General features: G+C 43.9%; 1 protein-coding gene across 5 annotated transcripts in view; it reads left to right on the top strand.

The window, feature by feature from the left end:
* PSD (pleckstrin and Sec7 domain containing) overlaps positions 1–26847 on the top strand; it is a 1402592-nt gene that overhangs the window by 769258 nt on the left and 606487 nt on the right. For all 5 annotated transcript variants that reach the window (XM_069610471.1, XM_069610469.1, XM_069610470.1 and 2 more), the window contains exon 10: positions 14662–14751. In XM_069610471.1, the coding sequence (XP_069466572.1) occupies positions 14662–14751 (90 nt within the window). The remainder of the gene's footprint in view (positions 1–14661; positions 14752–26847) is intronic.

Here is a 26847-nt window from a genome sequence, read left to right as displayed (position 1 = left end):
TTCCCGTTATGAGGCCCTTATTAGTCAGAGCAATAGCCCCTGACATAGAGATTCAAATCAGTGTAAGGAAGGGCACTAGGTGTAATATATAAATATATATATACACACAAAAACAAAGTGGGCCTATTTTTACAGTGGGTTTGGTATCGAGCAAAATGCTGCAAGGAGTCACATATCGCCCCTCTAGGTAGAGCTCACTTGCTCAGATTACCTATGCTGAAGCGTCCATTTGGGAATGATTTTGGTATCCCTTAAAGCTAGCTTCCAAGATTACCTTGGATGCCAGTTGGAATGTTCTAGGAGACATCCATGAATGCATTGCGGGTCGTCTGTAAAATCCTTAGAGAGTAACCATGTCTCAGGGAGGAGAAGCTGACTCTCTCCAGCAGGGAGATGGCCCACTTTTATGGATAACTTCACCTCTGTGAAAAGGACCTTGAAACTGTTCTCTGGGACGCTGGCCTGTCATCGTGACTTGCGGAGCGGTGCTCTGCAATGCAGTCTTTTTACTCTTGTGGCAGACATAGCCGTATAATATTTGAATCCCGGAATTTCAGTGTTTTCTAGTTCAACGGACACCGAGGCCACATTTGCATCTGCACAACCAACGATGCAGCACTGTTTTGGTTTGTTCTCGGTGCTCATGATTTTCTTGGTCAAGTAGTCGACAGGAATCCGACCATACTCACCTTTCAGTATTTTAGAGTCACTATTTGATAGAAGATGGGTCCCATTCCTGTGTGTGCCGCGTTGCAGCATTGGCTGCGTGCGGTCTGGCTTATCACACTGAAGAATTGTTCAGTGATGTGGAAGGAGGGGGCACCCCCATGGAGCTCAAGGGTAGAGGCCCTTAAGTTTGGGGAGCTGCCCACAGGGTACAGAGGAGAGAATGGGGAAGAAAGTGACCATAAGGCACGCTGCCCCCTTCAGCCCCTGTTCTCTTCTGCTGTAGGACTCACAGGAAGAGCCTGACAGAGAGGGGTCCCAGGACCCAACAAAAGGTGCTAGTAGGCAACGTGCGCCGTCACCAAAATCCACAGTGCCCCCCCCCTACTATTTAAAGGCAGAGAGAACACTCTGGGGGGGAGAGGCAGGAAGCCACGCACATAGGTGCAAAGTGGCTCTCAGCACAAGGTGGCCATTTGGGTGCCCAGTAGTCATGGAAAAGGTACATTTGGGCAAGCACAGGACAACCAACGTGGTCTGAAAGTCGTGGAACGGAAGAACAGGGAAGGCGGCATGGGCCTGTAAGGAGTGCTCACCAGCCAATTTACAGGTCCCAAACACACAGACCTGGGAGCTCACGCTGGGGGAACCCTGTGAGCAAAGAATGGCAACTTCCAGTTCCTGGCCCAAGTGCCCAAAAGTACAGAACTAAGAAAACACTGCACACCTGTCTGTTGGGGAATACCCATAATATTCAGTTATGTTTTATTAGTGTAATGTTTAATACAAAGCCACAGCCTTTGTATTGCCAACACAAAACAAGTTTCTGTGTATTGTTTTATGTATTTACTGTATAGAGGGTATGCCCCATAGGACTAGCGGTTCCTCAGTTTATGATCAAAGAGGTGCTGTTCCCCTTTGTCCCCTGTATCCCCTGCGCACACGCCACTACTCTCTAGCGCTTCTACCCAGAATACTAAAAGAAAGGCGCAAATGCCTAGGTTTCCGAAACGGTCAAAAACATTATCCTGCATGTGAAGGAACTTAATTACTGGCTTATTATCACACAGTGCTCCGTGGCAGACTCACCCCCTGCGATGTTCAACACAGCATGTCATAATCAACTGCATGTGTTTATGTTCGTGTAACTGACTGTATTAGCCCTCCACATGCTAGATGAACTTAGAAGGATGGTTGGAAATGACACGTTTACTGATTTGTAATCTTCATTATTTAAAATTCAAGTCTTCCTTGTTACAGTATTTACTACATGAGGGAGTTCTTTGCTCTTCTTGATGTTTTTTTTAAATCCAAACTCCTCCCCTCAGCTTCATAAGAAAGCATGTCTTACCTAGAATTCCTGTCATAAACCAGTCTATGGCCTTCATTCTAAGTCATGCTTGGACTGGCCTATAGGTCAATAGGCCGAACCAAAAACACCAAAAACTGGTGTGGGCCAGTTTTTTGGGTCAAGGTGGGCCACTTTTTTGACCAATGTGGGTCAGTTTGATGAGTTACTTCACTATGCGTCTAGTAGTTTTGACCAGTGTTGCTGAATATATGTTCTTTAAAATGCACAATTTGCATTTGATCAAGAAAACTTGTCCTTGGGTACTATTCAAACAGTGTCACAAAAGGAACGAATAGCCATTTCCCGCTGTTGGCCACTTTTTCATTGGTGCCCGAGACAATTCTATGGCCCAGGCCGACCCTGACTGGAATGACCATACATTTCTGATCCTTGGCTGCTTCAATGGCTTTTTATATGCAATCTTTTTTAGATGAGGTCTACCAGAAGTAACATTCTTCATGGTATGTTTGCTATTTATTTCTGAAATACATGCATGGCTTGTATTATTGTTTGAAAAAATAGAAAGACCGTGCAATTCCTGCACACACGTTCCATGAACTTCACAGGGGAGAGGAGAGTGAATTCTGAGATATCTTGGACATTTATGGATCCCTTGGATGGAAAGCAGAGCGCTAACTTTGGGCAAAGAACTGACTGATTCTGTCCCACCACATGATTTTACATTATTAATTTTATTATTAGGGTTTTTACAGGCTCGAACTGCCTTGTAGGGCAATAGGCACATGGCCGAAAACAAAAATGCAAAATGCTGAAGTGGGCCCGTTTTTTGGGTCAAAGTGGGCCAGTTTGATGACTTACTTCCCTATGCGGCTAGTAGTTTTGACCAGTGTTGCTGAATAAATATTCTTTAAAATGCAAAATTTGCATCACATTTTATCAGAAAACTCCCCCCTGGGTACTATTCAAACAGTGTCACAAAGGAATGAAAAGCCATTTGCAACTGTGGGCCACTTTTTAATTGGTGCCCGAGGCAATTGTATGGACCAGTCCGACCCTCTTCTATCATCTCTGCTGCCCGATATCCTGTGTTAATGGGATATTAAGGGCGGCGTGGGATGGGATTTCCTGAATCACTGGCACCGTTAGTAGTGTTGCCGGTGATTCAGGCATTTGTTTGCCACAGTAGGGGCCTGAAGTTCCGCCAGGTCTGCGGGGAGATCCGTGGCTCCCACGGCAAACTTGAAGTATGCTGGTCTGGAAGAAATGCCAGAGCCAGAATTGCTGGCATGTTTTCCAGACCGGCACACTTGTAATGGAGCCCTATGTCTCAGTAAAGAGGGCGGGGTATGAAAGACTGACAAGGAAGATCTGGACCTAGGGTAACAAAGATTGCAGGTTGCCTCATCATCCATCTTCCCTGTCACACTTCTTACTCTATGAGGGTGTACCATGTCACTGCGATGTGGCAGAGGAACAATGACCAATTTAAGGGCGGATTGCCGTTCATCCTGCTTAATTAGTTTTTAGGAATGCAGAATACTCCGACATGCCGTCCCCCTTCCTCCATATTCTTGGGCGTTCCCGCTCACGGAGACAGCACCGGAGTCTTTTTTTCCAGGAAAAAGGCCTCCATTTCAATTGAATGATGCAGCTATGAGAGCACACCTCTGAAGCTGTCACCCCTGGTCTCATCCTGACAATCGTTTTTTCTAGGCCAAATGGATCGAAGGATCCCGCTATGGGTGGGCCTTGCACTCCTTTTTGTTTTTGTTTCTTATCTGTTTTCTTCCTTCCACTCTCATGCACTGGCTGCGCAGCAGTTTGTCCTCCCTCCACTTATGCAGGGCAAATCTAGGTTCTGTCAGGGACCCACACTCCCTATACTTGGTGTATTTGAGGCCGACTCGACTCATGAACAGTTGATTTCTATCTTGCTTGCTATGATGCTTTGCTAAAAAATCAATCGCCAAATATTTAAAATGCTCAATGGATTAAATTCTTGTTGGCCCCAGCATCCAATTAAATGTTACCCTCCTTTTTGAGTAATTTGGATTTTCATAATTAATATTTTTGTTTTTTGTACATTAATTTTTAGCTCCAAATGGTTCAAATGCTCTGCAGTTGCATTAATGCCCTATGCAGCCCAATAGCTGTCTGGTCTAGCAAAACCAAGTTGTCTGTATACGCCATGTATTACACTTTTACCGCACCCAAACAAGGCGGAAATGTCTTAGTAGCTGACAGAGCACATTTCAAATCACTAATATAATAATTGAAAAGGAAAGGCGCTAAAACATAGCCTTGTCTTAAGCCGGAATTAGTTGCTATTGGCTGTGAATAATTACCATCTTGGTCCAAACAAACTCACACCTGTGTCCCTGCATGTAGAGCCATCAGTTTACTGAATAGATGTTTTGGACATCCTGCATGATATAATTTGCTCCATACAATCTGTCCATTTACTCTATCAAATGCCTGAGTTAGGTCCAAAACACAACAAACAACTGTTGCTTAGACCTCTTTACTTGCAACGAGAGAAGATGGCAATGAGAGAAGATACAGAATAAAACAATTCAGTAACATACCCACCCCCTTTCGGAATCCTGATTGAAATCTATCAATTACACCTGCGGTTGACGCCCAGTCTTGAAGTTCTTTGAGCAAAAGGACTGAAAATGTTTTACTTGAGGTATCTGAAAGGGAGATAGGCCTATATTTGCTGGGATTCAGCCTATCTCCCTTTTTAAACGCTATGATAATGTGAGCCTAGTTCCATGACTCTGGTATGCACCGCTCTTGCATAATGTCTTGGAATAGAGCAAATAGTACCATTGCCCATAATTCCGGGCAAGACTTAAAAGTACTGTTCGCCAGCCCATCTGGTCCTGGGGCCTTAGAAGGTTTACATTTCTTAATGGTCTACAGAATATCTTCCTCTGCACACAGTAACTTCCACACAATTCCCTCCAGATTCCAACTGTCCTGAATAACCTTCTCCGGTTTGTCAAACACGGGTTGTCATGCAATCTATCCAATGTACTTCAGGGATTGGCTGCACTTGTACATCATTCTGACCCACCACAGTAGGTTTCAACAAGGATCAAAAATCTCTTTGATCCTTTTTTTATTTTTATTGACATGGTTAAATAAACATCAACCTTTCAATGTTTACGACTTAAACAAAGACTTTTAACACAATGTAAAATAAAAAAAGAAAAATGCAGACATTCCACATCACAATAGACAGATAAAGGTGTGCAAGTTATAAAAAAGTATAAAATCGGTGTAAAGGTAAAAACATGTGCAAAGTATGTGTCAAAACTCAGGATTACAAATCAAGCACAACATGCACATTGCATTTCTTGTTGCTAGTGGCTGCAGGCACAATTAATAAACTCTCAGAGAACTGGATATAGCCTACATTGAGGGAGTATATCAACATGGTTATATTCCACTTAATTGATATCTAATGATAACCGAAACTTAATAGCAGCAATTCTGACTACTGTTTGTTTTGTGTAGAATATTTTGCGCCAAAGTAATTCTGAGTTTAAAATGTTGTAATGAATAAAATGTTTTTTCAAATAAAAGTTGCATTTATCATTACGTTTAGGACATTCTGTTGTCAAATGCTTGATGGTTTCAGGCTGATTAGTGACATTACAAAAGCGACATGCATTATCAGCTTTAGATATGACTTTGCGTCGTGCCAATATCTCTTTCGTAGGGCATAAATTAAACCTAAAACGAAGAAACGCATTGCTGTAGGAGAAGGCAGGGAACTTTACTAGATAGGACTCTGGAACACAATATTTCTTGTGGGTAAATGGGTTGTTCTTGAAGCCTGGATAATTAGAACATATCTGACGCGATTTGACCCAGTCGTTTTGCCAGAGTTTCATTTTTGAATCAACTGGATTATTCAACAGAGGTTCAATGGATATATCTGCATCTATCACTATCTTTAAGGTTTGCTTCTACCATACTGCTATGAATTTGTGACTTGAACTCTTCAAGTAGGTCGATAAAATAGACAGAAGGGAATCCAATTTTGTGGCTAGTAAACATTCCTTGTACAATTTACACAATTTCCAAATGTAGGAGCTATATAAGCACAGCAAACCAGGTTCATGTCTAATTATCGCCATGGGTTGGAACAGGGTTTTAGATAGGAGAACCAAATCATCTGTGTGTATTGCAGCCAAGATATGATGCTTTGGCCTAGTTTCTGGGAATCTGTCATAACACTGATGATTTTTTCTTTTAAGTCAGAAATAAAAAAGTTGAACAGGGCCGACACCAGCATGCAACCCTGCTTAAGTCCTCTAAAGGTTGGAATTGGCGAGGACAAAATTCCACTTAATTTTAGCCGAACTTGAATGGATGTATTGGTATGCAATAGATCAATCAGGTAGCTAATGGTTTGGGGGCATCCTACATTTTGTAGTTTAATCATTAGTAGATCTTTCGATACTGAGTCAAAGGCCGACCGAAAGTCAATAAAAGCCATATAAAGCTGTTGTTGCCTTGACTGACAATGAGCCTTTATCGCATTTATGGTCAAAAGATTGATGTACGTACCCAAGCCAGCTATAAATCCTGTTTGATAGGAATCATGACAATGATTCTTAATGGCCCATTTGTTGAAATCTGTCAATAATAGGTGGGCAAATATCTTGCCTGGGACATCAAGAAGGGCAATCGTCTATAATTAGCTGAAGATTGCCGATCACCCTTCTTGAAAATAGGCACAAATATGGACTTCTGCCAAGATAATGGCAAGACCCTGGTCGAGATTACATGTATAAAGATAGTTTAGAGAGCTTCGGTCTATGCATCCGGATTCTGTTTTAACATGATGTTGTTGAGGTGTGCTCTGAATGAGCTTAGTCTATGGATACAATTATAAATGTCTCCTTCGTCAAAATTAAGTTGTAGGCTTCGGGGCATGATCTTCTCGCATGGGAGAATAATAGAAGTCCTCAAAGCATATAAAGCAGTGGAGTGATCGACCCAATGTTGCTCAGTTACTGTATTAATTTGCACTGTATTCTGTGTTATCACTGGCACAATTCTGCAGGTTCCATATCTGGGCCGAGTTCTTGGCAGTAATGGCTTCTAGCATACATTCTCCGTCTTTTTGCAATAAAAGCGATTTGCAAGCTTTCAACCAGTTTTTATATTCATTCTTCAATCGTTTGGTTGCATCAAATCTCACAGACACAGGTAACTGTCAGATTGATCTCTGATATCTCAAGAACTGCCCAAAGGGCAAATTGTCTTTTAGGGCTTGCGGATGGTAACTAGAGTAGCACAAAAGAGAGTTTCGGTCGGGCATCTTTTTATAGACCATTGAAAACCCCCATTGGCTTCTGTAATTGTAAGGTCTAGAAAATGTGTGTCTTTTTTTATCCATATCTAAGGTGAATTTTAGATTAGGATTTTTATTGTTGGGCCATTGAAGGAAGGCAGTCAGTTCATCCTTGGAGCCTTTGAATATCACAAAGATATCATCGATGAATGGACGACACACCATCAGTTTAGCACAAAATGGATTGGTGGTTGGGTAGATGTGGCTTCATTCAAAATGGTCAATTTAAAGGTTGGCCAGACTGGGAGCAAAGGTTGCTTCCATGGCCGTGCCCAAGACCTGTTGGTAGTAAGTGTTGTTGAACAGAAAGAACTTTCTAGTGAAGGCAATCTTGGCCAATTCAGCTATGAGACCCGAAGGTACTCCATGGAGATCAATCTCGGATTCTAGGAGTCTCCGTACCATGGATAGCGTCTCTTAAGCAATGGGGACACTCACACCGAGCTTTTTGGATCTTTTGTCTCCCAACAGGGGATGAAGGCACTCGCCAGCACTGTTATACACAGAGGCACGCTAGAACCAGAATCATCACCTATAAAAAGAAGATGGCTTAAATCTTAAATGCCATTGAAACCAGTCGACCAAATGGTCATGAGGGGCCACATGACCATTATGATATCCCAGGCAATAAGGAGGCGTACAATATAAAATCATTACCATACTCACGTGTAGTGAGCCTTTTAAGGTATACCAATTACGTGGGATTTTTTTATTTTTTATATATTTACTTTTCAAGCACAACCAATCATCTGTGGCATATTTGATGCCTGTGGGTGAATACATTATTTGCAGAAATCCCAAGGTTATAATTTTCTTGCCAGTCAATCAGCTGTTTTGACTGGATCTAATTACCAGTCCTGTCTTTACAAATAGCCGATTGGTTGTCTCTCGTTTTGTTTTAAATTTAATAAACCTTTATACACTAATTCAATTGGCAGTGATGAGGGACAGTTTCCTCTTCCACTATCTCTGTTAGGTAGGCGGAGCACCATTCACCACCTAGGGCAAGGAACCCCTGTTTGGGTGAGGGTGTTCTTCTACTATGGACAGTCAGGACATTGTTTTCTACCTGTTCTCCTTGAATTATGTGACAGCACAGTCGATATCAATCTTTTCTCTTGAAGAACCGTTTATGTTGTGGTAAGAGAAATAAAGGGCAACATATTTTGCCACTTCTGCACGCCTCTGCTCAAATGTAAAAAATACTTAGCCTAGATCAGAAGATGATGTGGCAGTTGACGTTTTGCTAGCCTTTAGGAGAGGTTTTTTGGAGGAGATTATCACTGCTGGCTCTGCATACTGCTGATCTGCGGCTGCCAGTACTAGCTCATCTATGGGTTTATAGCTCAATTTACATGCTGCAAGTTTGACATTATTGACTTTTTTATTTTGCATGATAGTCGTGCATTTTTTATTACAGCCGAGCTTGCTGTTTCAATCTGTTTATTCAGCAATGTTATGGACCGAATAAATTGCTTTGAGCGTGCTTGTGAAGGATTCGATTTAATGTTTTTTATCTTCTTTACACTAGGTGTAATTTTGACTGACTTTATAATATTCGATGTAAAGATTTTGAACGTCCGTTTAGTCAGCTCCAAATTAGGGAAGACCAGTCCTATGGCTGTTTGGGCTAGCGCCAGCGTTGATTGAACCAGCAAATGTGTGAATGCGCTGCCATTATCTTCACAAACTAATTGTTTGGTCAACAGAGGGGCTCTATTTGGAGATGTCAGAACACAAGCCCACCCTTTACAACATATTCACTAGGCCACTGTTCAACATCCTTGACGCTCTAGGCATTACATACACAAACTACGCCGATGATACTCAGGCCCTCATCCCACTTTCCGGCGACTACGAGTCTGACACCGAAACACTCAACTCTGTCTATTCTACCATCCAAACCTGGATGGCAGAACACTGGTTGTGCCTAAACGGGGATAAAAACTGAACTACTTCTAATTGGTTCCCCAGAAACCTAAAAGAAACTCGAAAACCAATACAGTGCCTTCACTATCGACAACTCACAAATCTCAGTCTCCCAAGCTGTCAAAACCTTGGGAGTCTACCTGTACTCTAACCTCTCTATGTCCAGACAGGTTAATGCCATAGTCTCAGCAGTGGCCTACCACTCCAAACTACTCAACGCAGCTACACCCTTCCTTTCTGAGCAGAACTGCCTAACCATAGCTAGAGCCATAATTGGATCCCAACTTGATTACTGCAACGTCCTCCTCGCCGGCACCTCAGCAAAAAACATCAATAAACTCCAGACTGTCCAAAACAATGCGCTCTGGGTTACCATCGGCATCTCCAAAAGGGACCACATAACAATGGCCAGGAAAACAAGCCCACTGGCTCCCTATTAAAGTAAGGGTCATCTTCAAAACACTTGCCCTCACACACAAATGCATCCACTGCCCCCCAGTACCTATCTCAAAGAATCTCAAGGCCACACACAACTAGACCCACCAGAACACCATACACCAAGCGAATCACAGTTCCCAAGGTATTGAGGGCTTGTGCTGGAGGCTCCAGCTTCCCCTTCATTGCTGCCACCCAATGGAACTCCGTGCCACCCCACCTTAGAGGAATAGCTTCCCACCTAGCCTTCCGCAAAGCAATCAAAACTATGCTGTCTGTTTGAACTGGCCATCACCCTCTGACTGGTGCTCACTGTTCTCACTTTGCTGATTGTAATTATAAATGCCTCATGTAACTACAACACTGTTAAATACTGTTGTATCTTAACTCTGCTACACTGATTGCAACCTGCAGCACTGTAAATACTTTGTAACTAAGACACATTCCTGTAACAGCACCTCGATGCCTCCGGGCTGCCAGTGCGCTTTATAAATTTAAGAAAATAAATCTTTTAATGCTGATGCATGCAAGGCAGGTGATTGAGTACAGATCGGGTCAAGTGGGGCCATAGGCATGACAGCAGATGGTGCCGCTTTAGACAGAGTCTGCATGCTCTCCGAAGTCACGTTGGGGAAGTTGCATAATAAGGGCTGTCTGTTGATTAACTTTGTTATCCAAATTTTCAAACAGCTTGCTTAGAACAGTGTTCATTGCCATTAAGGTGATGTCCAAGAAAGGTGGAGTCATCAGGCGAGGCGGAGTCTTTGGCAGTGGAATTGACGCCACCCCCAGTTTTCTCATAGTAGGCTTGGAGAAGAATATAGACAGTGATGATGAATTATACAAAAATTGGACAAACTTAATCGGAGATTGTGGCAGATTGTACCTACATGACGGCGGTGGCGAAGCAAGTAGTGGAGGCTCCGCCCGCGACTCGCTGATTAGCAGAGAGATCATGGATTCATCAGTTTGTGCTAAAGTTATACAGACTATTTTTGATATTTTTTTGTTTATTGTTATTAGTTCAGACGTATCATCATATACTTCCTTCGGCTGCGTTATAATATTTGTACTTATTGGTAGATTAGCAGCCGTGTTTGCTGGCTGGCACTATCAATGAGTTATTAGTTTTAGTTAATTTCAGAATTTTTGTATGCTTACGTGAAAATTCACTTTGATCCTCATGGACTGACTGTTGAGGCGCATTCACGGGTGATTCAACTAGGCTTGCATGTTCCGACGAGATGTTTATGAACCCTGCCGCCATTATAGAGTCAGGCAGAGTGGCTGTTATTGAAATGCAAGGATTGAGATTGGATGGGTTTATAGTTTTTACGGCCACCACTTTAGTTGCAGAATGACACAAGTTCACTGGATCCTGGGTTGACAGCACCAGGGAATCTGGGTAGTAAAAATTGCGTATGTCAACAGTATGCGACTTCACAGTTGACAACCCTGCTATAGAGGATTTCTTCGATGCAGACAGTGTAACAGGAGTTGTGCGCGGTGTTCATTTTAAATGCATAACTAGCTTGCTTGTTTCCCTCTGTAGAGTACATAAACCGTTAGACATGATTTAAGGCAGACAAGGTTTACACACAAAAACCGAACACTAGATGGAAATTATAAAAGTGCTTAATATGAAACTCGCTTTCAGCCACAAAGAGATCGGCAGGCCAGAGGCCGCTATGCAACTAACTAGCGAAGTAGCACTTCCTCAAGCAGTTCCTAATGCGTAATGATTATATGGAATTCTGGGTGAAAAGGCAGGGCTTGTTTAGTGATTCAGCATACACAGTGAATATTCTATGAAAACAAAAGAACATACAATTATTGTGTATGTTAATAGTCCTTCAGACAGCAGTGTTCCTTAGATCAGTATAGCGAGGCTGCATTAATTCAATCATACCACGTAGTTAGATATGGAAGAAAGTCCACAGTAAGTAATCCAAGTAGCGAAGTAGCACGTAGCACTTCCTCAACCACTTCCCAAATGCGCCCCTTTGATCCTATTTTCCTAAAACATTCATCATTAGCCTTATTCTTCGCTTTAAGACACTTTTTGAACTTTTGTTTTAGATGAGTAATCCTCGCCTTCTTCCTATCCCGATCTGTTACTGTGATCCTACGAATTTCTTTTCGAAACATCCTTTTCCTCTTCTGCACCGCCTCATCATAGCAGTGTAGATGTGGCAACTGCCTATACTTAGCTTTATCCTTCCTTTCTAAAAACAAGCTATTTAGTATACTCGGGGCCTCATCACGAGTTGGGCGGTATCCCGGCTGTAATATCGCCCAACTGTAATAGCGTTAGCGCTCACCGGTCTGGCGGTATTACCGCCAGATCATAAGTTGGGCCCTAACAGTAAATCCCCATTCCCCTTTGGTTCCATAGGATCCAATGGGGCATTTTTGGCGCTAATACCGTGTTCTAATACAGTCGGCGATAATACCGCCAAAAACATCGCGCTAAATGGGATTTTTACCTCCAGAAAAAAGCTGGATGTAAAACAGCCCAATTAGCACCCAACTCGTGATAGGACCAGCCCTTAAATGAGGCAGTGATACTGTTACTGCCGCATTGAAGGGTTACAGCCCAACTCGTGATGAGGCCCTCTGACACCTGTCCGTAAAACTCCCTGGGTGAATTAATTCATTAAAATCATCCCTATTAAAAGCCATCAGATTACTCATTTTATGATTACACCTCGTCACTAAATTTGGGCGTCACATTACAGTGAGATTTATTTCTGAAATCTCTAAACCTACATTCCTTTACTACAGTTATCTTCTTTTGTGATATCGAAATCATGGTTTCTAACTTCAGGTGACAGTGATCACTAGATTATTTCTTGCATAGTTTCACCTAGACACCATGCCACTGGTCACAAACATATAATCCAGAGTTAACAATGTATTTTTTATCTGCCACGTATAGTGAGGCGGTCCATCACCACCAGTGCATCCATTCAATGGGGATACATCCCATTCCTCCAACCAAAACTAATATACTTGCCTTATACTCTTAATTTTATCCAGATTTTGGAGTGTAACTGGGTTTCATAAAAAATATCATCTAAACACTCACTGTTAAAGTCTTCCAGTACCATGATGTATCCTACATATCTTTAATGCCATTTTTCCAGTATCTCTGTCATTGCTAACATAATTGACTCAACTTCCACTTTAGAAGCGTTCAAATTGATGTTTAACAATAAACTGTTTGTTAGGGCACCCGTCTTATCCTCTCTCCAACTCAATCGAACTGATAAAATATCCTGTTGCTCCGTCTCTCATTCCTCAACCAATATTAACACGGACAGCACACAGAAGACCACCAAGGGGTCTCCCCATTGGGCCCTTGTGTGCTCTAACAAACTTAACTATGAACCCATCCATAATTGGTACATCCACAAGCCATGTTTCTTGTAGGCAAATTACTGACACATGATTTCCAAAGATCTTCTGATTAGAGTACTGCAGCAAATATGAGAAACCTCTTGAGTTACAGGAGAAAAAGCTCAGATAATGTGCCTCACCATCTCAATTACACAAACTTGTTTGGGACTTACGTGAGCATAAAGTGTTAACAATAGAGGCACAATCCCTGGCTTTTTCCTCTGGGAAATTCATCACAGAAGACGCTTTCACACAACGCCCTGAGCTCTCATCCTATCTTATATGGATGAGTAGCGTTTCAAACCTATTCTTTACTTCCACACTTGGCACAACCTTCGCACCTGTCACTTGTTCCCCCCTGTGGCTTACCCCCAGGACGAGAAAATATCATACCCCATGTACAAAAGTGAAGCTGCTTCATCTAGCACCATTGTTTCTATCATATTTGAAGCAAAGTAAATTTGAACTAAACCCAGGTATTTGATCATCCACAAATTCAACCTGTAATATATCCCTAGAAGCTATATGGTGTACACGTGGTAACTCATCAAAAACCGGCACAGGAGCACACCTTCCACAACCTATACAGGGCAGAACTGGCCAAAACACGTGGCCATAAATCGAAACACTAGCCTTGATAAAGACCCCAGAGGTCGAAACACGTCAGCTGACCACACATGGACAACATGCCTGTTTTACAAATAAAAAAGCCCAAGTGGTTTACACTATACCATGTGTGTGGATACTTATGCTTTCCCCCAAAAAAGTGCACAGATCCGGGACAGTACCCTATACTCTTCACAAAAGGAGGCTAGGGCACCGCCTCCAACTGGCCGGGACAGTGCGGCTCAAATAATCTAATTCATTCTATTACAGAGCGAAGCACTGGGAGTGTTCCAAACTAGTGCTCACCTCTTTTTCCCAATATCATATCAGTGCTTTTAAGCTGTAGGGTTTCTTTTTTCTTTCTTTCTTTCTTTCTTTCTTTCTTTCTTTCTTTCTTTCTTTCTTTCTTTCTTTCTTTCTTTCTTTCTTTCTTTCTTTCTTTCTTTCTTTCTTTCTTTCTTTCTTTCTTTCTGGGTAGGGCTGTTATGAGGGTAAGGTTCGATAGAGGCGAAAAGTAGTTGATGGGGATCGGTGAAGGTGATAATTGTTAATGTGGTATGACATCCTGTTTGCTCAAGTTTTAAAACATAATATTCTAAAAATCAATAAAGAATGCACAACAGCTGAAGCAAGATAGGCATTGTGTTTATAAGATTAGGCAGTACCAAACAGTTATTTAATATTGGCAATTTTTGCTAGGCATTCTTCATTCTTCTTTTTCTGTGTTACAAAATGTCCTCGGCTGGTTGACATTGTTATTAGGGCTATGTTAAAGAAATACCTGCCTCGTGCACATGTGGGATGCAGATACCCATCAGTGAGTTTACCATTAACCATTTTCCTGCCACCACAAGCCAAAGCTCCTTGACCCCAAATATACTTGCCCACATGCAGTTCTCACAATTCTGCTGACTCCTTCTCTCTGTCTCCTTGCTTTATTCAGAATATTGGGAAGAGGATGTCATGTTGCGAGTTTATTGGAAATCTGGAAGGACTGAATGGCGGCAGTGATTTTCCAAGGGAGCTACTCAAGGTAAAAATATCAAATTATCCCTGGCGGATTCAATACTAGACTCTTTTTGATTTATGAACTGAGCACAATGAGTGAATCTTGCCTAATATATGTGTGCTTCAGATGAATCAGCTGATTCTTGTTACACTTTAGAAAAAACTATTTTTACTGCCATCAAAAAACATGCTTTGATTATGTTTTAAGTTAAAAAAATTAACGTTGTCCATAACTGGTTGTCTGCTTAGCCGTCTTGCCTGTCACGGTCACCACTGCGGGCCATAAGCACATTTTTCGGTTTCCATCTTAGTAAATTGGCTAAATACGTTAAGGATGTAGAGATGAGAAGGAGGGATAATTGCTAATGACAGCAAATTATCTGCAAACAGCAGATAACCCGATTAGCGGTACCCTGTCTGTGGAGCTGATGCCATCATAATCCAAGCTGCACACTCATCCACTGAAATGTCTGAAAACAGGTTTCATAATAGAGCAAATGGAGAGCTCTATAATAAATAATATTATTTCAATGTTTTAGCCAAAATTGTGGCAAAACGTTTGAGTGGTTATGTTTAGCTCGGGGTGACCAATTTTCATTGCTATGCGTATAACTAGGGGTTTTGTGATACTTTTTTTGAAAGGTGTCTTCATTCAATTGTCTCTGCTGGGAGATCTTTATTTTCATAATGAATTTGGTGCTTTTAGCAGGCTTGTCTTTGATCTGCTATTGGCATTCGTTTCTCCTGTGGTGAGTCTTAAATTAATTGTTATCATCTTGTTTTTTTTTAGGTTCTTTTCGTTTCTGACCAACGATGTTTCAAAGTGGTTCATAGTCATTGCATCGAATTAAAAAGCAGGGAATGCCTTGCCATCGAAAGAAATGCATCAAAAAAAGCATCAGATGCATTTTTTTTCATTTTTTTAATGGGGGGTCACCCTAAACCCCTTTTTTTAACCTTTAAACCACGTTATAATTAAAATAAACACTTTACCTTACAGAAAATGCATTCAATGCTTTTTTCGATGCATTTTTTCCTATGATAAGGAATTCAATGTTTTTTAATTCGATGCAATGACTAGATACCGTCAAAAATAGCTTCTATCCAATGTTTGATGTTTTACCTAAATATGCAGCAAATTCTACACGATTTGTTATGTGTTTTGCAGGGATTTGTATACTGAAAGCAAGGACATTCAGAATATATAACTACCCAAAAAGTATACTTTGTATTTTGCTTATGCTAAAATCTCCACAGTATTGAGTTTTCCTACTTGCAGTTTGGTATACAAGTATCAATGGATAAACATGACCATTTCGGATGCTGGCTCAAGCATTTGTCCCTCTCAGCTAGAAGCTCCTGTGCATCCTGTATCCCGTCTTTAGTAACATTCTTTGATTTATGATAGTTGGTGTCCAGTTCATTTTTTGCACAATATGTTTCACCCTTGAGCACCATATATTGCCTTGCCAGTGAGTGCCAAGGCAAGTGCTGTGGGTGGGCGGAGGTTGAAGGTGATTGGGTGTGGGAGGCCAGGGCCCCGAAGGACACATAAGGGCCCTGGTCATCAATCTCAGCAGCTGTGGAATTAGCAGAGGAGGGAAGAAGGGAAAGAGAAGGTGAAAAGGAATGTCTTGAGCAGCTTCCGGAATTTGAGGATATCCGGCTCAAGACGAGGGATGGGTACGCTGTTCCATGAGGGGGAGCCAGCTGAGGAAAGAGATAGGTCACCGGCCCCCTGTTTAGCGAAATGCTTGACACACAGAGAGTTGGTACCCGAGGAACCTAGAGGTCTAGAGGGAGAGTTTTTAGGGAGAGCAAGTTGGGGTTAGCGTGGTCCCCGGCCCCAGGCAGCTTTATGGTTGATGCAGAGGGATTTGAACTTGATCCTTGCAGAAACCTGGAGCCAGTGAAGTGTTTTTAGGGCAGGAGAGATGCGGTCCCTGGGTTTGAGGCCATGGTTAAATCTTGCTGTCCTATTCTGGATTAGCTAAAGGGGTCATAAGGAGGAAGAAGGTAGATTCAAGAGAAGGTTAGTGCAGTAGTCTAGCTAGAGAGAACCAGAGCTCTGGTAACATTGATCTTCTAGGGAAAAGTGAGAAAGGGAAGAATTCCTTTGAGGGGGTGGAGTTGAAAGTGGGACTTCTTGGCAATGTCCTGAATGTGAGGGATAAGGGAGAGAGAGGAGTCGATGGTGACTTCAAGGTTTCTGGCTTCAAATGAAGAAGGAGGAGAGCCCATAGAGGATGGCCAGAAGAAAGGGGAAGCAGGGGTCCCAATAGGAAGGATCTCAGACTTGTTGGCATTGAGGCAGAGATCGTTGGAAGTGCACAAGCACTGGAGGACTGGGACAGCCTGTAAACAGACACCACACCTGTCTGCTTACAGGCTTCCTGGGATGGGCTGCGCCTGATGGTGCAAACTACCCCTGACTGATGTGCCTTACACTTTTTGCAGCCTCACCGCCTGTCTAGGCTCAACACCACCACCATGGGGAGCATTGGCTCTTTTTCTCCAACAACGGCAACAGAAGTTAAAACCTGTTAGGAAAGGGAAGTTAAGGTCGGCATCGATGTGTTAAGTGAGCATAATAGCACCAGGCATGACGTGGGGCCTAATGGAAACTGAAAATTAGGTGCAAACTGGGCATTAAGTAAACTAGACAATCTGCCATGATGTTCCAACTGGGCATAATGGACACTAGAAATAGTCTGCTAAGTGGGCATGATGTAGTTTAATAACGAGGTATAATGCAAACTGATAACGATACAGTAAGTCAGTTTACTGAAAGTCAGCAATGATGTGCTAACTGGGCATCATGCAAACTGGTAAGGATGTTGCAGGTAGGTTCTGGTACATATCCAGAACTAAACGGAGACAATTATATGTATTCACCAAAATATTTGGCACCATGTAGAGGCATTGCCATTGTGATTTTTATAGAGAAAATGCAATACCATTGATATGGAAAGTTTTAAATATTGTAAGCTGGATATTTTGGATCAAACTCTACTTAAAAAGCAAAGACATCTTTTTTCTTGCATTCAATAAGCACTTCCTGTTCTTGGATTATTTATGTTGTAAGATTTTCTTTGGCTGTAGCGTCAAGGTTTCTTTGAAAGGGTGGCACACAGATCATGGACTCAATTGTACTCTGATGCAGTTGTGAAATCCTCACTATTTCGAGGCTACACCCTCTGTCCTTCTGTCTTCTTTTATGTCCTTCTCTGGAGGACATTTTCTGCTGTAAAGATTCATCTCGCCTGTCTCGGGTAATGTGCCCTTCGCTTCGGTGTGAGCTCATGAGCCTTTGTCAGAAAAGTGTGAATGCAGACATCCTGAGGGCTCCTACGCAGACTAGTTGCTTGTAAGTGAAAGAAGCCTGCAGCATAGCTTTAAGATTCACTCTACTTGGTTCAAGGTGGCTGCATTCCCAGTGATGAGGTGCCCCAATTACTCTGTCAGTTACCTCATGGTGTAACAAGAGGTCCGTCCCAAGAGTCAATACATTGAGAAGAGCAAGCAACAGGTTCACGTGTTTCTTTACCATCGGCGTGGCGAATACAGAAACTTATTCTAAGCAGTTCAGAACCTGGACTTAGAAAAGGGTTGATAGGTACGCAAGCTAACCCCCTTTGCAAATCCAGGCTGGAATTGTCGAAACCTCGTCTGCCTTGGAATCTTGACTGGAGACCGGTGTGCAATAAATGGAATAGACTGCCATCACAATGGTCCAATGGCAGATTGGAGTTGTAGATATCTTTTGGTGCTCACCAAGGCAGATCCACTAGGACACCACATCAACACGACTCCGACCCTGAACCATTGAAAGCCTTAACCTATCAGGGTCACACTAGATAACCTGAGAACAGATATTACCTACACAGTCCCACACCTGAAGATTATGTTCAGACGCACCTACCAATCCAAACTGGCTGAGTTTGCCAGAAAATGTGCCAAAGCAGGAACAGAGTTCAAAGGCAGCAGGAAAAAAGCAGGAGAGTTCAGCCTTTCCAGAGTAACAAGTACACAATATTGCACAGGCAAGACATGCTTGTACTGCCTCTATCCTTTTTGCTCCCTTTAAGCAGAAGCAGAGCTGTAAAGTTTCCTGTAGCCATGTGTGAGAGAACCATCCAGTCCTGCTTGTTATCCCATTGGATTCTGGGGCTTGTAGTTGTTTTCTTTCCCATGTGAAATGGAAAACTACAAGTTCCAGAATGACAAGGAAAAACAGGACTGGGTTGCCTTCTCGCGCAAGGCCTTGAGAAACTTGAGAGCTCTGCGAACGTAATGACCTCCAGTGTCTCAAGTAAAGCTCAGTGATAGAAATGGGAAAAATGTACTCAGGGAAATCTCTCATATTTGGAGGGGCGGGCCCGTGGGGAGGAGAGGCGGGCCCGTGGGGAGTAGGGGCGGTCACAATACAGTATATCTTTTGCATAAAAGCAAAGAGCATTATGGGGCGATAAGTATGTCCAGAATTTTACATTTGAAACATGTCTTATAATTATTGTGATTCAATAAGAAACCATTTTGTATGAATAGTGGATGTTGGGCTCTGCAGTTTTAATTGGTCACACTACTCACACTAAGAAAACATTCTACACTTTGCAGGACATATATGCCAGTCTGAACAGTGCACAACACGTGTCTGAGGCGTTGGCTGTTTCTGTATTCATGTGCACGTGCGGAGTCTACTGAAAGTGTCTATTTGTTGCAACCTGCGTCGCTGGTACATAAATGTACGTGGCTTCCGGACAGATCTCGCTGAGAATATCCTGTTCTGAAACCCGAGTTGGCACAAGCTACCTCTGCTTCAATGGACTGCTTTTAGAAGACTCGTCAGTGCTGCAGATTCTTCAAAACGCTGCTTGATAGTGGATGCTCGCGACGGGGGCAAGACATGCTTAGCCGGAGCCCCGCCCTGTCGTGCTCCGTCCCTTTTACTGCGCTGGCCGTAGTCCCAACCCAGCATTGAACTTGGACCTCTAAGAACTACAGTAATGTTCAGATGTGCTTCGTTCACAGGGATGCCCCGGGGTCCTGCATCAATGAGTTTTCGCACGTGCGCCTAGTGAAAAAGGTGGCTAGCTGGCGCGGCGCAGGCCCATCCTCAAAGTTAAAGGGCCTGCACTGAGTGGGCCTTGCGGCAGAAAAAGGAGGTGGAAGCACTTCGCCCAACCGCCGAACTACGATGCCCGTGACCGTCATCAGATGTGCAAGCCCTGCGCAGCGATGTCCATGCGGCAGAGGCGTGAGCCGTGCACAGCACAGGGGTAGAGCCAGGGGCCTTGTGACGCATGAGCCTGAGAATAAGATTTGCATTGCTACTAGCAGCAGTTCAAATAGATCACTCCAAAAGCACAGAGTGGTGAGAACATATTGACAGTTGGCACAAAGCACAGCTGTTTATAATGACTGGAGCAGTGAAGTTATTGGACAGTACCTTCATGAGAATTAGATACTTAGCCTAAGAATCCTGGTGCGTGCAAGCGGGTAGGGAATGGCTACACTGGGGTATGTGTGCGCTTCAGCAGACTGGGCCAATCATAGAGGAAATGCCTGGCCTGTGAGGTTACATTACAGATCGCCGCCATGGGCATTGACACTGAATATTATAAAGGCGTGTGGGAAAGAGAAGTAAACCAAAGTATTCAGTTTGGAGTATATATGTTATTTTATGTTAAAGGGGATTTATACCGCGCACTGTCACCACCGGAGTGGTCCACGGCGCTCTGGCGGGTCTGAAAAGCAAGACACATTAGTAACATTAAATCTTAAAGGAACCAAAAGTGGTAGGCATTACTGCGACCCCCAACTCCCCCCTCCAAACCACAGCGCTGGATACACCATTCCCCAGCATATAGAAAAGGCTCCCGCAGGCACAGTTAGAAGGGAAGACGGGAAAGACTGCAGGTTGAGTGGGAAAGCTGTGAAGCACCACGCTGGGCGCAGAGGGTGTTTCTTGTACACCACAGGCAGCACGCGCTCTTCGTACTTCCTAACAAAACACTTAAGTCATGCAGAGTGGTGGACAGCTCCCCGGTGGGCAGTGGAGAAGGGCACTGCAGCACTGGATCGAAGGATACCAACAGCCATTTGGTAGAGTGATTCAGACGCTGCAACGAGGCCTCCTGCTGCACGGATGGCAACAAGGCAGCTGAATGGAGCGCTCTGCGTGTGCCACGTCATTGCGAGACTTTTTGTGTGAAATTCAGCCCTGCAAGCCTCTACTTAACATTTAGATTGTACCTTATCCTGAAATGTAACACTTGTAAAGCTTTGGAAATAAAGGGGGAGAGGGGATGGGACTGAGCAGAACTATGCGAATGTGTCGTCTTTGTGTGGTTGTGAGGTCATCGAGCCCGTGGAACAGCTGATGGTATGTTGTGCTAGCCTATCAGAATTCTGTTTCAAGTTCTTAAAGTCCTATGGCAATTCGCTTGACACAAGTAATCTCTCCAACTTGTGGTATCATTTTATGAAAGGTGATGATTGCATCCTCATCTACTTTATGGTGTCATTTTATCTACGTATTATTGACCTTTTAAATTGTTTTGAGCTATATGACAACTATTGGATAATGATGTGAAAATAGTATGTTTTAATGTTTTATAATTTGTTTTTACTTGGATGTTGTGATTGTAATATATTTGTTGTATATACACAGCCGATTGAATATAAGTATATTAATAAACTAAACTAAACTATTGGGTTTAAGGAATCACTAAGTTTGAGATTCTGCTCCATTACTCAATTCCACTAACGACACTGGACACCTTCTCAGAATGCGGGTAAGATCAAACTAATACCACCTATGTGCAGCAATCATGCACACTTGTTATTCTCAAAACCCTGGCCCTCATTCCGAGATTGGAGGTAGTCATGGTGCTATTTGCACCATGACTGTCTCCAATAACGGTTCCGGCACCGGTCTGGTTCAATGGGGACTTACCAGTGTAGTCCGACCTTTGCAGGACCGGTAAATCCCCATTGAAAAAGCCATTCCCCATTCCCATTTGAGCCCCCATAAGGCTCAATGGGAATGGGGAAGGCGCTAATAACGGTGCCGCAATTAGCTCTGAAGTCCCTTAACGGGTCCCGTCCATAACGCCTGGTCAGACCAGGCGTTAAAGGAGGGACCCGCTAAGGGACCTCGTAGTAGGGCGGTAATGGATTACCGGCACCGGTCTTCTTACCGGTGCCCGGTATCCCTTACCGCCCTACTCGGAGTGAGGCCCCCTGTCTTGGCACAGTCCTTGCCAGCCACTGTTCCCTTCCGCCACATCCCATCTGACCTCATGCTCTGACCTGCTCCCATCAACACAATGGAGCACTCCTCCCAATGCATACAAAGAAAATACATCTCTGAATCCAGGAACCCATACTACTGGCACAGTTTCTATGCCGTGCTGCTGGTAAACATTGCACAGATGTGTTCCCACCACTGAAATCCCCAGTTACTCCTCCCTCTTCTCGCCTCAAATCACCCACCCCTTCTTACTAAATAGTACACTCTTCCTCTTAAGTAAAGTCCTTGTCAGAGCACACCTTGGCTCCACACTCCACTTTCCATTCTTGGCCATACTGAGTCGCTAAAACATTATCCTTTCTTGATACATCCCATTTACCCAGAACCATGGCAACTTGAGCTTGACCTTCTTCCCTACTTTGTAGTATTGTTCTTGGCCTTACACTTTAGCTTTTTAGCCTGTGTGAGCAGGTTGTATTGGGAGTTGTCTGCCAAGGGACTCCATTAATGGCCCGCCTGCCACAAGCAACCCATTTTCGTCTTCTTGCAGACTCCTTGTTATGTACAGGAAAACTCACTGGAGACTAGTATGGTTCCCCACACATACACCTACCCCTGTCTGTGTCGACTTTAGAGAGAGTTACTGTCTTGCAGAGTAGGGTAACAGATGCAGGAGGTCAGATCCGGAAGTGCTTCAGTTTCCGATAGGAGTAGGAGGCTGGAATGAAAAATTACAGGGGCAGAAGAGGATAGCGGTACATGCCCTTTACTCCAATGTCCTGTCCTCTTTCCCCCATACAGTATGGGCGTCCAAAACTGGTGACGGGATGGTGCCTTTAGCACCGCAACAATGCTTTCCCCTTTACATTTTCGGAGGTGTGCAAGGGCCCCTTCCTGGCTTCAAACCTGCATGCACTATTGTCTGGAGTGCCTCGGGGCTGATCACCAGTATGACGAATGCATCGCGTGTGGCGCACTGCTACCAGAGCCTTAAAAAATGCCCTTTAGTGTTGGAGGGTGATTTCTTGATCACCTGAATTGCTTTGTGTCAAAGAAGCATTAAGGCAAAGGAAGTGTTTCCCCCTCCTTCTCTAGTTCACCTCCGCAAAAGGCTTCCTCTGCTGAGAGGGGTCGGCCTTACGACTCTTCGGCATCATCATTGTGTCCTGGGGGCTCCCCAAGGCCAATAGGGCTATTTCTACCGGCGCAAGAACCGAGGGGCCTGAAGACTCTCATGCCTGGTGCAAGCCCAAAAAGGATTATATGGGCCAAGTAGCCGAAGGGTGAAGCAGCTCTTTCACTGGGCCTTGACCCAAGGGTATGCTTTCATGTGCCGAGACTAATGGAGATCACATCTCTGAGGGCAGATCGCCTACCTGCTTGAGTTCCTCATTGCAAACACTGCATGTTTTCCTGAGGCTTCTTTGAACCCTGTTCACAAGGGCTCCACGCCTGACTGAAGTTTCCTGCGCACCCCAGAGATGCAACATCTTAAGTGCTACCATTAAATGGCAGCCAGACATGAGACGCACACTGAGCCCTGCATCTCTTCATATGCCCCAGCCCCAGCCCCCCTCGGAGATGGCCACAGGCCCTACTTGATGACATTATCCACATCCTGTAGTGAGTTTACCAACCACTGCCACTAGCCATTCGTTTTTGCTGAGCAGCCAATGGTCATTTATGCAGACCTCTTGGTGCACATCATATCCACCTTTGCCCCCAGCCCTTAGGTATTTGGACTCATAGTCGGCTCCCTGCTGGCTTCCTACCTGTCATCACTTCTTCAGCCTCTGCACCCTTGTCTACTCAGTCTAGTGAGGACACTTTTTCACACAAGGTTTATGGGGCTAATGGGGCAATGAGACCAAGTAAAATGACTGATTTACTTAAGTCCATCATAAAAGAAATCCTCCCACCTCCTGTTCTGCCGGTGACAGTTTCTTCTACACCTGTGCTGGACCAAGCTCCACAGTTACCTCAACCTCCTACAGTACAGGTGTGTCAGGGCCGCCTAGGGTTCCTTCACCTTCTCTTTTGGACCCAGCTCCTGTCAAAGGTTTATCCGTTCCAGACTAGACTGAACCCTCCACTACAATACCTGGCACTGATAATGAAGCAGACGAGGAGGACTTGCCATCCTCGGCGAGATCCTTCCATGATCGGGTGGCTGGAATATCCTCATTTCTAGGTATCCCTTCCCCCAGAAGTCCAATCTGAAGGTGCTGTTTTAGCTGAGGTACTGGCAATGCAAGCCACAGGGGTGTCATCCTTTTACAAAAAGAAGTCCTGGCATGAGCAACAAAAACATGTCAAAAGCAGCACTCCTGCTTACCCACAAGTAAAACGATTGAGGCTAGACACAGACAGGTTGCCTCGGACACACCTCAGCTTACACTTCATCCATAACCTCTCTATTCTGATGTTGCTGTGGCTTTCCTTTATGGAAAAATATCATCATCTTCTGGTTCATCGACTTCCTCCACTCTGTTGTCTAAGGAAGACAGAATTTTAGAAGCCTATTGAGGAAACGTTTACTCCAACTCTTCATTACATCCAAGACAAGCAAACACTGATGCTGTGTTGGCAATGGCCATTCATTGTCTATAGCATAAAAATTGCCAACTTTTTACCGGACCTTCCGCCAGATAAACAGGCAGCATTTAAGTCAGGCTATGCATCAGCAAAGCAGGTAGCGTAGCACCACTTTCAGTCCACCTGTCACCATAGACACACCACTAGTTGGGGGAATCTGCTTTGGAAGGGATAGTATAATTATTATAGTTTTTCTTTTATAATGCGCTTAATACCATAGATTGGTTTCTAAGCATGGGATCGGTATTCATACCTTTGTTGCGCAGCGTTGTCTTGCTTCCAAGTCAAACGCTTTGCCCTCCTCACCATATGAGGCACACTGCCTGTATGAGGCCTAACAGATTTTCACAGGAGTGTAAGACTCAATATTAGACCTGCCATTTGATGCCATTAACTTATTCTATGCCTCTACGGATGGGTAATCATAAAAGACACATTCTAGCTTTATTAGAGCAAAATCTTTGGCTGCCCTCACCAAATCTCAGGCTAAGAATTTCCAACAGTCACATTCCAGGCAAGACTCTAGGTCCAGAATCTTTGGAGTGTTGATAGGCTATCAAGACAGACATCGTCGTCACACTGAGAGGGCTCCAAGAACGCACCAGCACAAACAACCTAGGACGTCGAATAAAGGTTTCTATGCAACCCCTCCTCTTCAGCTGCCACAGATAAAAAACAAAGCGGTTTGTGTCCTGGCCTACTGTTGGCGGCCGACTGAGCATTCAGTCCTGCCGTCTGCATTTTTCAGACCCTGGGATAATTTCCATCATTTCAAGGGGTTTTCATCTTCCTCTTCCTTTCTGCCCCCATCTTCTCCTCCTCTGATTCAGATAGTCTCTGGCACTCACTTCTGTTGGAAATATCGAAACTCATTCAAATGAATGCAGTGGAGCAAGTCCCGACCTCCGAACAGGGTCAGGGATTTTATTTGGACTTTTTCTCAGTGCCCAAAGTGAACAAGGTTTGCATGATGTTAGTGCTGGACCTGTCTTTTCTGAACCTTTTTCCTCCCCTACAAATATTCAAGATCCTGACGGCAGCTCAATGTCGGAGATTGGATCTGTTCGGTGGATCTAATAGTTGCTTACATGAATGTGTTTTTCAGTAATGAATGATCACTTTCAATACACTGTTCTGCTGTTTGGCCTCACTTCTGCTCCGTGGGTGTTCACGAAATTGATGAATGCTGTAGCGGGCATGCTCATACTGAAGTTTCTACATGTGTATCCATATCTAGACAACTGGTTGTTGAGGGGTTCCAGAACTCTTCAGACCCTAATCAAGTTCCTGTTCGAGACAGGGTTCTCCATCAATCTCCCCAAATGGGAGCTTTCCCCAACCCATGATATTTATCGGCTTCAGTTGGGACACAGTCTCAGCGAGAGTATTCCCACGCAGGAACGGATAATAGACAGACGTGCAGCAGCTTCCCACTTTGTAGCAAAGGAAAGAACGACTGCCTGGTGGTTTCAGAAGCTTCTGGATCTTCAGACAACATGCATTCTTTCAGTACATTTTGCCAGACTGAAAATGAGATGCATTCAAGTGCACCTGGCACAGAATTGTCCACAAAACACAGAAGGACAAAGTCACCCTCTCATTACATCTAAGCAGAGATCTCCTGTGGTGGCAGAAGTTTCAAAATCTTTTGGTGGGTGCTTCTTGGAGACCCCCATCTCCCTCTGTTGTCATCACCTCTGACCCATCTCTAGAGGGCAGGGATGAAACAATGGAGGATCTTTCCATCTAGGGTGTGGACATGGAAGTGCTGTCAAGTTGTTTCTAACACACATTCAAAACAAGGCTGTGTTCATTTGTACGGACTGTATGACCTCTATGTTCTATGCCAACAAACAGGGAGGTACCAGATCCCCGGACCTTTGTATCCTCGCTGTCCACTTTTGCTAATGGGCCATTTCCCACAGAGTCTGTCTGATAGTAGTGCATCTCCCATGAGATGAGAATGCTGAAGCCGACAGACTCAGCAGACTAAATATAGGGAATCATGAATGGGGGCGCCATCACTCTAGCCTACAAGAGATCTTCAAGCTGTGGGGCTTTCCACAAATCGATCTCCTTGCCACAAGAAATGACTGATTTGCCCATCGTTTGCATCATGCATGGGCCTCGGAGAGGGATCATTAGGCGATGAGTTCAAGATTGAGTGGAGCAACGGGATTTTGTGCCTTTTCTCCAGTACCCCTCCTTCATAAAGTGATTGCCAAGTTCCAAGCCGTCTGACCATTGCATTCTAATTTTGCTGGCCATCCA

The sequence above is a fragment of the Ambystoma mexicanum genome, chromosome 8, assembly GCF_040938575.1.
Source record: "Ambystoma mexicanum isolate Mex_15411 chromosome 8, UKY_AmexF1_1, whole genome shotgun sequence".
In the NCBI taxonomy this organism is placed as follows: Eukaryota; Metazoa; Chordata; class Amphibia; order Caudata; family Ambystomatidae; genus Ambystoma; species Ambystoma mexicanum.
Note: the sequence above shows the minus strand (reverse complement) of the source record. Positions and strands in the feature narration are given on the sequence as shown.